This window comes from Poecilia reticulata, linkage group LG17 (assembly GCF_000633615.1).
Source record: "Poecilia reticulata strain Guanapo linkage group LG17, Guppy_female_1.0+MT, whole genome shotgun sequence".
NCBI lineage: Eukaryota > Metazoa > Chordata > Actinopteri > Cyprinodontiformes > Poeciliidae > Poecilia > Poecilia reticulata.
The window spans coordinates 481652-492387 of NC_024347.1; the positions used below are offsets into that span (position 1 = coordinate 481652).

A 10736-nucleotide genomic window follows, 5' to 3' on the forward strand; every position below is an offset into this window, starting at 1 on the left:
GTCCAGGTCCGCCAAAGAAGCAGAGGAGAAGATTAAAAAGGCTCTGGATAAAGGAGAGGTTCTTCCAACAGAAGCTCGCTTCGACTCCAATTGTATCACACCTGGTAGGTTTGGCCTAAAGCTCTATTCACTCTGAACATTACTTATTTAAAAAATCAAAAGTCATTTTCTGACTCGTCTTAATTTTGACTTGTTTTAAGACTTTTGTCATGTGAGATTCTTACCAATCCCCCGTGACCGAACAATTTTCAAAATTTTTCTTCTAAACTTTTTCCAGGCACCGATTTTATGGCGAGACTACAGGAACAGCTCAAGTACTTTGTCTACAACAAGGTGTCTGCAGACAAGCTGTGGCAAAACGTCAAAGTCTTCTTGTCGGGTCACGAGGTTCGTTTTGGCTGCTGCTGTAATGTAAGGCTTAGCAATGGCTGGCGTTAACGTCGACGTTTCTGTTTTTTTTTCCTAGACACCGGGTGAAGGAGAACATAAGATCATGGAGTTTATCCGTTCCGAGAACGCCAAACCGAATCATGATCCCAGCACCCGACACTGCCTGTATGGCCTGGATGCTGACCTGGTATGCTTTGAGTTGGTGTAAGAGCGAGGATGTACATTGCTTCTCAAACTCTTTTGAAGCTCATCTTGTCCCTTTTTTTTTTCTTTGTAGATCATGTTGGGCTTAACCAGTCATGAGCACAATTTCTCCCTGCTCAGAGAGGAAGTCCGCTTTGGAGGAAAAAAATCCCAGAAAAGGTTCTCTTATTTATTTATATATTTTTTTCTCCTTTCTGTATTCATTTTCTGTTCTTTTGGGCTGTTTTGATCGAGTGTTTTGAGCCCAGCTCGTTTCTTCTCTTCCAGAATAACGGCTCCAGAGGAGACGACTTTCCACCTGCTGCATCTGTCTCTGATGAGGGAGTACATCGACTACGAGTTCTCAGAGCTGAAGGTGTGGCACACTTAAACACAAAGCTATCCAAATCATACACTTCCATGAAAAGTGACCACAAATAATGTTTTCCTTAAATTTTATGTGATAGATTAACACAAATTAGAAAGGAGATGKATAATTAGTTTTCAAATATATTTTCTTCATGYAGACATTTATTTTCTGTTTATTTTTTGTGCATTTTCCATTGGAAAATAGCTTGTGTTCAGTCAGGTTGGATGRAGAGTGACTTTCTAATCTTGACTTTGACTGGRCCATTTTATCACATGATTATGCTTTTGACACATTTAAATTTTTTGAGAAATGATTTAAGTGTGAAAAATGTTCCAAGGCTACAAATAGTGCTGCATGCAGAGGAAGATCTATTCATCTATTGAAGTACACGCTATACTCGTTGTAATCTATACTCTTGTGTCTGTGACTGTTTTTCAGCGTCATCTGGGTTCTGATTATGATCTGGAGCGAATAATAGACGACTGGATATTAATGGGGTTCCTCGTAGGAAACGATTTCATCCCTCACCTCCCTCATCTTCACATTAATCATGATGCTTTGCCGCTGCTGTACAAAACTTACGTCAGCGTACTACCCAGCCTGGGGGGTGAGGCACTAGCACACAAACACACACACTCACATAGTTATATTACATCATACATGACATTGCATGTCCCAGAGTCTGTTCGGTTCACATGTGTGTAGTTTTAATTTCTGTCTGTTCTGTTCACACCGACCTCAGAATGTAGCAAGATGCTTTCTTTATCTCGTACGTCATGACGACTGTTCATTGATTAAAACAGAAATCTCTTCATAATTGCAGGTTACCTGAATGAGAACGGCTACTTAAACCTCAGAAATTTTGAGAAATACCTGGAGAAACTTTCTGAGGTAAGACAGTTGTCAAAAAATTGCCTTTAATTCTTTTTTTCCTTTTTTTTTCTTCCTCATATCTTGATTTTTTTTCTCCTTCCTTCCTTAAGTTTACCCTTCTTGTGTCCTTGTGTCCTTCCTTCCTTCCTCCCTCATACCTTTAAATKTTTTGTGCCCTTACTTTGTCGCACATTTGTGTCTTTCTYAACGTCCTTCCATTGTGTTTTCATTCCATCCTTGCTTTGTCCTAGTTCCTACCTTCCTTCCTTGTTTCCTCCCCCCCTCAATTATTCCTTCATTTTTGCTTCCGTCCTTCCTTCAATCTATTCTTCCTCCCTTTCTTTCCATGTCCTTTTTTCCATTTTTATTCATGAAAAATGTGAAGGAATCTTGAGTAATCTTTTTCCCATCGCTCCTCTGTATCTTCCTAGTTTGACCGGGAACACTTTAGCGAGGTGTTTGTAGACTTGAAGTGGTTCGAGAGTAAAGTCGGCAACAAATATCTGAACGAGTCGGCCGGTCTGGCAGCCGAGCAGGAAGCGGCGATCCGAGCCGGGAGAAAGACGGAGGTAGGAAAGCAAATATCTGAACGATATTTCAATTTAAAGAAACTGCCATGTTTGATTCTTAGCTTGGGTAATTTTTTAAAAACATTTTTCTTTTAATATTCACTCCAAATTGTTGTTTCTAATAAATTAAAGGACTCTTCTATTCATCTCGCCACCTTGACCTCATCGGAAAAAGTGACTGAACAAGAAAAAGACGACGTGGCAGATGATGATGATGAGGAGGAGGAAGAGGAAGATGAGATGTTTGAAACAGAGTTCAGACAATACAAACGGACGTACTATATGACCAAGATGGGCGTGGATGTGGTGTCTGAGTGAGTGTCATTCAAATAATTCACCATTTTAATAGTTGGCGAGCACGATTTTTCTTTTTAGAAACGTACGTCCAGTGGCGGAGCTAGACTTTTAAAGTTGGGGGGGCCAGGACTACCTCTGTGGGGGCAAAATTTTAAATGTGTGTGTGTACATATATATATATATATATTATATAAAAAATAACCAAACTGAATATTTGGTTATTTTTTAAGCCCCTCTGTCATTTGACACGTTATAATTAACACCTTTGACTGGCGCACATGGAGACATGATAGACTTTACGCAAAGAGTTCATGACAGAGGAAACTAAAATCAATCAAATTAAAGATCCTTTCTGAATATCATCTCATGGACAATGAACTAAATGCGTCTTTCTGACCGGAAGCTGACAGCGTGTTGAAGAGTTATGGACACGTTGGTTAGGAAGCTCTGTTTGGACAGGTAATTTGACAGGTAAAAATAGTTCGGGTCGGACCAGAATTATTTGCCTGATGGAGGTTCGGGCTTCTAATGAGTTTACATTTAATGAGTTTGGAGCACACAGAGAAAAGCTAAAGAGAATGTGTGATCAAGTTGTGTTGATCTACTTATTGTAGTTTAAGTTGAGGAATAACAGCTGACTGTTGAGAGAGGAAAGAAATGAAAGTACAGATCCGTTAGGCAGAAACAAGCGCAGTGCGCTGGGCAATAAATGCTCCACCGTTAAACTCCAACTAATCACACATGAGATGACTAACGCCAAATATACAATATATAGTTACACTGCTTACGTTAATGGTGTTTTAAAAACAAAACCATTAAAAACTGAGTTAATATGTCAGATTCCCTCCTCACCCTCGTCTTCATAAGAACAGAAAGCAGTTCACTGGTTTCTGTCCAGACTGTGATCAAGCGCAGCTGACACTTGGTGCGCAGACAATTTCAACTTTACGCACAGAGAACATCGTGGAGCTCATTATTAATCAGACTAAGAACATTATCTGTCAGAGAATCATCTCTGATCTGGCCGCTTTAACGGACCAGAGGCTTTGGAGCGTCCAGCAGCTGATTCGCTTCTGCTGGTTTTTCTCCCCGCCGAGGGAAGTGATGCGGGATCAGGAGACGATCAGAGTTCTGTCGTCTTCTAATCACGTCATTTTGTGAAATGTTACCTGATTTCAAAAACGTTCTCGCAGAGAAATAATGTTTTGTTTGCTGACTACAAATTGGAAATAAAATGATTTTTTTCTTTGACGGACAACGAAAAAACTCTATCGCAACCTCTGCTCCAAACTACGAACATTGTCAGCCCTTCTTCGGTTTTTTCTCTTTTTTTGCGGAGGATCAGTAAATAACTTATTGGTGTTTTACCATCACCACCAGGTATGAAGTGCTTTGGGCTTTGAGTTGCACCACAGCGCAGCACAACTGAAACAYCCAGGAGTTTTTATGAGTACAAGTATAAAGRAGGCTGGTATCGCGCCTGATATAAATCTATTTATTTATGTCATCACATGGACTTATATAAAGTTTTATACATTTTCTTTTCATATATTTATTATTGTTTTTCTTCTTTAGATATTAGGTTGACTTAGAATGATTCCAAATATGTACAGGAATAACCTGGTGCTGTTGCATGTCAATCATCTGGGGGGGCCAATCAGATGACAGGGGGGTGCACTAGCCCTCCTGGTCCCCCCTCTGGCTCCGCCACTGCATACGTCCATCTCTGTGTGTTTGTTCTGATACATGATAGTTATGTTTCATGCTTCTAAAAGCAGTGTGAGAAGGGACTTGAATGGCCTCTGCCTGGTTTTAGCTTTCAGTTTATTTCCCTTCAGGAGCTTGTTGGTTGTAGCTAAATTACAGAGCGGCCTGTCTTGTGTAGGTGTCTCCAAACACACCTGCTATTGTTTTTTGTTTTTTCATGCTGGCGCAGCAGCACAAAGTGCCAGAGGGTTGAGCAGAGTACAAAATATGTATCAGAGGTTGCAGCGTTTGATAACTGCATCCAGTCACATGACCGACTCTAATGTTTTGGAGGAAAGGTTGTACAACCAGTTAAAACAGATTCTTCTGGAAACTATGAAGCTGGGATTTGATGCAAAAGTATAGAGTTTAATTATGGATTTAAAAATAAGAATTTGCGCTAATTATTGAGTTTCAAGGTTAATTTCTTTTTGTTTCTCATGACAAAAACACAAATTGAACTTTGTGCCATTTCACTACTTGTTTGTGAATGAGACTTTCTTCAGGGTTTTAGTTGAGTGTGGTTTAGATGCTAAATAGCATTAAAGAATTATTTATTGTTGAAAACGTCAGGCTTTTTTTAGATTATTTTAAAGCTCTAAGGCTYATCAATCAGATCTAAAATCAGGGTGTCCATACATCCTTAATAAGTCTTAAATGTATGTATACAAAATTAAGGCCTTCAGATATCTTGAATTTATTTTTTAAATAAATTAAAGACATTTTAATATGTCTTGAATTTAGACCTGTGATTAATATGTTGATCGCAGGTCTTAAATTCTGTTAATAATGGTCCAAAGGAGGTCTTAATCTTAAATTTAAGTTGCATTAAAAAAAAGAGCCCAAACTAATTCTGAATTGAAAGCCACCTTCATCATTGTGCTTTTTCACTATTTGTGGAATAGATCGGTAATAAAACCCAAACACAACAGCTTCCTGTGTGGCAGCTTCCTTTAAATGGAGCAAACGGCTCTGTGTTTCCTTTATTGACAAAATAAATTACGAGGCACTATTTAACCAAAGGCAGGTCAGTGACATCATGAACATAGGTGGCCGTCAGCAGTTCTTCTTTGTTCAAGTTATTCTTGCCCACCTGAACGTGGAAAAATCTCAACGTCGGCTGTGTGCCACCTTAAACTAGCGCAGCACGTCATCTGTGACTGGTACAGAGCAGAATGAACCAGTTACCAGAGCAACAGACCCAACGTCAATCACTGATCACTTCACCATTTTTCATCTTTTGATTTGCCTTTTGATTCCACTTATTTACAGTGAATTTCTCGCCAAGCAAGCCAAATGCTACGTGGAAGGCATCCAGTGGATTCTTCACTACTACTACCATGGTGTTCAGTCGTGGAGCTGGTGAGTGCATCTCCCATATAGTGAGGGTTGCTACAGCAACTACTCGCTCTTTGGTATTTCTAACCCAGGTTTGAGTTTCACTGACATCCTATCACCTTTTGGAAACAGATCTCACTTTCATTTTGGAATYAAGCTTTAAATAACACGTGCACACCTCTGCAGGTACTACCCTTTCCACTACGCCCCGTTTCTGTCTGACATCCGAAACATATCAGAGTTGAAGCTGACCTTTGACCTCGGGAAACCCTTCATGCCTTTCCAGCAGCTGTTGGCTGTCCTGCCTGCTGCCAGCAAGGAGCTGCTCCCAGAGGGCTACAGGGTAACTCCTCTAACACCAACACACAGTCTGTCAACATGGTCAGAGGCGCGCCGTGTGGACRTATGGAGAAACTACACTTATTCGCCTTTTCACCCACTGATTGGCTATGGGGCAAGGAGAAATGCAAAGGTTTTCACAGAGTTGGCACAGGGAAACATTAATGAAACTGAAGCGAGACTATAATAATATTTAGAATATAACTGTAACATTTACAACTCGGCTTTTTGAATTGGATGCAGATGGGCATGCTATAATTAATAAGTCAGCTGTTCAGACACAAACATTTCCCCCCAAAACTTACAGAGCACCACACACATGAAATGCCTCATGCAAAAATAGAAAGAAAGAAAAAAAGCTCCCTGACATAAGTTTTCTTTTGAGGGTTTTCACTTTAAAGTTCCTTCACAAGTGCTTTGAAATAACATTGGACCCAAAATAATGCAGCCTTGCTATATACTGAAGCAAGAGAACAGGATATTACATCATATTCTCCCCCAGGTCTGATGCATATTTCACCAAAAATGCTGCTGTCAGCGTGTGGCGATGGATCACAGAGGAATCCTTGTCCTCGTCACGGCTGAAACGCAAAACTTTCTCATGAAGACTATAAATTAAACTTCTTGAGGGAAACTTTGAAGTTTCGCTTAGTGACGGCTCAGCCTTTTTTGTTTGTTTGTTTTTTTTTTGTTTTTTTTTTAGTTCAGGATGGTCTGTGTTCCAAATAATTAACCCAGTGGATCATATATGAAGAAATATGCAAACAAAACATTTTATTTGCCATGTACAGGCTCAGCAATTAATAACATTTAAAAAGTATTTTTAATTTTTAACATATTTTCTTACTAAAAACCTTTCATTCATCCACAATACAGATGTTGTTCTTTGTTGCTTCCATGTTTGAAGTCTGAACCCTGCAGGAAATGCCTGATGTCCTGCTGGGAAGGACTTGGAACCCGTCGATAACTGCTTGCAGTTCTAGTGATTTTTTTATTTTTTTATTTTTTTGTAATTATAGTATAAAAGTGGCCAAAAGAAAGTATGGAACAGTAAAATAGGAAATTTAGATATTAATCTGTCCTTATAATTTATTTGTTAGGACTTGATGACCAGTCCAAACTCTCCCATTATCGAATACTATCCTCTTGACTTCAAAACTGACCTCAATGGAAAGCAGCAGGAGTGGGAAGCTGTGGTGCTCATTCCGTTCATAGACGAGGTAGACGCACACACACACACACGCACACTGAATTTGAGGCCATAAGTCAAACTTATTAACTTGTCTGTCTGTCTGTTTGTGAAAAAGACGTGCCTTTTAGCAGCTATGGAGCCTTTCAGTTCCAAACTGACGAAGGAGGAGAAGTCCAGGAACCGGCACTCGGAGTGCGCCTTGTACTCCTACGACCCAGACACGGACTTCACATACGCCTCCTCCCTGCCTCAGCTCTTCCCAAACATCGTCCATTGTCACGTCAGGTAKGTACATTTACTCATTTTATCTTCGCAGTTTCTGAAAAAGGCCACAGCTGAACACCTTTCGAGGGCGTTCAGAAAACGTCTGCTCTGTCACTCGGGAGTTTCTTCGGCTGTTCCAGGGAAGTCCGGATCCCCATGGACGCCTGGCATGTGCCGTCAGACCACGTCAGCAAGCGCGTCGACCGCTCCACTTTATACTACTGCGGTTTCCCCACTCTGCACCACATCAAACACAAGGTGGGGGAGCCTGTTGATGTTTAGCACAGTCTAGAGTTACTTCAGCTCAAATTTGGCATTTATCTGAGGTTCCGTAAAGAAGGGTTTGTTTCAGTTTCMCTCAGCTTTAAGAAAAATATTTAAACTCTGCAAGTATGACATGCTCGATCCGGGTTTTGAATCCCTTTTCTTTTGATTTCCTGTCATTTCTGACATTTTCTCATTCACTGCCTGTAGTTTTATAAGAAGAAGAGCGGAGTGGTCGTGTTCCAGCAGAGCAGCAGAGGAGAAAACATGATTCTGGACATCCTTCCCAGTCAGGACGGGGAAACGGTGAGCATTTGTTTTTGTAATCCTGAACTGGTCACTGCTAAGAACAGAAATCCTCTGTGTTAGAGAATTGTGCAATGATCTTTGTTTTCATATCCAACCACTGTTTTTTTTTTCCTTCTCTATATCTGTAGATATGTGATCATGTTGCTGCAGACCTTTTGGGGAAGCCTGTGTTTGTCAACTGGCCCCATCTAGAGGAAGCTCGTGTTATCGCGGTATCGGACGGAGAAACCAAGTGAGAATATTGACATCCTGAAAATGCATTTTTAGACGCCTCCCCTCCTCAATTGCACTCATTTATCTTTTGGTGAATTTCAAATTCAAATCAGTTAAAGCAACCAAAACTTTGCAACCCGTCTTTCAGATTTGCTCTAGAGGAGCCTCCTGGAGTCCAACAAGTGTACGACAGGCCGTCCAGTCCTCCACCCACTAAAGTGGCTTATCTATCTGACAAAGAGCAGAAGGACTGGGTGAAGGACGTCCAGGGAATCACTGAACAGTAATTTGTGCTTACCAATAAAGCAGAACGATTCATTTTGTCTGCCTCAGATTAAAGCTTTGTTGTTGTTGTTTTTTTCCCTCAGTTTCTTCAAGAGGAAAGGCATCGCAGTGAATGAGACAACCGTGCTTTTGTACGGTCAGATGCTGACAGGAAGGAAGTACGTCCCTAAAGCCAGTGGAGTGGTGGAGCTGGAGAAACAGTGGGCCAAACAGGTTCTCCCATTCGCCTACCAGACTGTGGTTAAGGTACCTGCATACAAACTCAGTGAAATAATGCGCCAGTCAGAACCGAGGGAACAGCTGTAGTTAAAAGTTTTAAAAAAGTTATCCTACTTGTGCAGGAATTTAGTTCAGACCAAAGTTGTTCAATGGTCGATGCTGCAAGGCGTCGTATGTTTAACTCACCACAAATATCTTTTCTAAGAAGTAGAGATATCCTTTTCAGGACTTTTTGCTCTTGATAGCAGCCATTTAGGGTTTGCTGAGGTTTACTCTTTATTCATTCTTCGAATAGAACATGGACGTCAAATTCATGTAGCCTGTAAATACCATCAGCTCTCCCCTCATTCTCAGGACATCAAGGCCTTTTACTCGTCTCTGACCTGCTTTAAGAGTTTGGATGAACTTTTTCCTCCATCAACGACAGTCTTCATGGTGGGGAGCCCTTACTATGGTGCCATGGGAGAGGTGAGTGGTCAACCTCTAAGGGATCGGATCATTGATCTGCCCCAAGTTCTTATTCGGTATTTGTCCCCCCTCGCCCCCCCAAAAAAAAGCTAATAGCCTATAAAAACAAACCATGAAATCCAATTACTTTTTTTTCCCCATTACTTTAGGTTTTTGAGGTAAACTGAAGTTCGGCTTGTTTAAATCACAATCTCTCTAATCTCTAAGACTCGCTTTAATGATGCTAGTTGGGTAGCATCAGTCGCATTAACACCAGCTGCTCTTTAAACTTTTCTTTCAGGTTCAAGACTCTCAAGACGTCATCAAAGACGGTCGGATACGGGTGGTTTTCAGCGTGCCTCATGAGCCGCAGCTGGAGCACTTGATCCAGAATCAGCATGTAAGACCCCGTTCCTGTAGAAGACTCGTCGCTTTAAATCACGGAACGAGCGTCCGTCCTCATTTGTTTGTATGAATTTTCCCCAGAAATACTCGGTCAAGTACTGCCCAGGCTATGTCCTGGCTTCCCGCCTCGGTGTCAGCAGCTACCTCGTCTCCCGCTTCTCGGGAAGCATCTTCATCGGCCGAGGCTCCAAGAAGAAGTTTGTGTCCGAATGCTCGTTGGTTTGCTTCAAATGCAGATCTTTGTTCTTGTGCTGAGCATGCTTTCTACATCTTCACTGTGTCCAGTCCGTGCGGGGAGCAAAGAGCTAACGTTGGGCTCAACCTGAAGTTCAACAAGAAGAACGAGGAGGTTCCCGGGTACACCAAGAGAACGGAGAAAGAGTGGCTCTACTCTGCTGCCGTGGAGGAGCTGCTTGCTGAATACCTGGACAGGTACAATCTTTCTTTGCTGCTAAGTCCATTCTGTGCAGTCATGCTGCATAAAGCATCTGTTTTCATGTCAAATTTATCGGGTTGTAAAAGTTTTTTAAAATTAGCGAGTGCCTGTGAAGGTGAATTGCATCGAAAAGCGAACAGATATCCATTCTTGAATTCAAAATTTTTTATTTATTTTTTTTTTGTGTGTGTTTTCATAGATTTTYTGAAGTTTTTGATGCAGTGTCCAGAAACAGTCACGACGACGTGTTCTAYGAAGACGACATCTGGCCTGGAGAGGATCAGAACGGGTAAGGACAAAGAAAACATTCGGACCTGACAAACGAAACGTTTAAAGAGTCGAAACTTCCCCCTTTCTCTTTCCCAATAAGCCAGGAGCTAAATTAAGCTCCAGGCTAGATATTTGGATCAATGCATTGTAATGAATATTAGATTAGATTTCTCGCGATGTGTGCGAAATCAGTAATGCAAAGAATTTCTTGGACAGTAGAAGATATGAGCTGTGACTAAAAATACAATGGCATTCATTCTCCGCTTGATATTAAACGGAGAATGAATGCTAATATATATATATATATATATATATATTTTTTTTTTT

The 10736-nt window shown here is 41.0% G+C and overlaps 1 protein-coding gene across 1 annotated transcript in view; it reads left to right on the forward strand.

The window, feature by feature from the left end:
• xrn1 (5'-3' exoribonuclease 1) overlaps positions 1-10736 on the forward strand; it is a 22435-nt gene that overhangs the window by 3852 nt on the left and 7847 nt on the right. Inside the window, exons 3-25 of the mRNA XM_008432919.2 lie at positions 7-104; positions 278-387; positions 467-577; positions 668-753; positions 862-949; positions 1382-1550; positions 1767-1834; positions 2248-2385; positions 2518-2699; positions 5701-5790; positions 5953-6109; positions 7206-7325; positions 7413-7582; positions 7702-7819; positions 8036-8131; positions 8263-8366; positions 8496-8630; positions 8716-8878; positions 9206-9319; positions 9600-9698; positions 9785-9900; positions 9989-10135; positions 10339-10428. Coding sequence (XP_008431141.1) covers positions 7-104; positions 278-387; positions 467-577; positions 668-753; positions 862-949; positions 1382-1550; positions 1767-1834; positions 2248-2385; positions 2518-2699; positions 5701-5790; positions 5953-6109; positions 7206-7325; positions 7413-7582; positions 7702-7819; positions 8036-8131; positions 8263-8366; positions 8496-8630; positions 8716-8878; positions 9206-9319; positions 9600-9698; positions 9785-9900; positions 9989-10135; positions 10339-10428 — 2769 coding nt within the window. The remainder of the gene's footprint in view (positions 1-6; positions 105-277; positions 388-466; positions 578-667; positions 754-861; positions 950-1381; positions 1551-1766; positions 1835-2247; positions 2386-2517; positions 2700-5700; positions 5791-5952; positions 6110-7205; positions 7326-7412; positions 7583-7701; positions 7820-8035; positions 8132-8262; positions 8367-8495; positions 8631-8715; positions 8879-9205; positions 9320-9599; positions 9699-9784; positions 9901-9988; positions 10136-10338; positions 10429-10736) is intronic.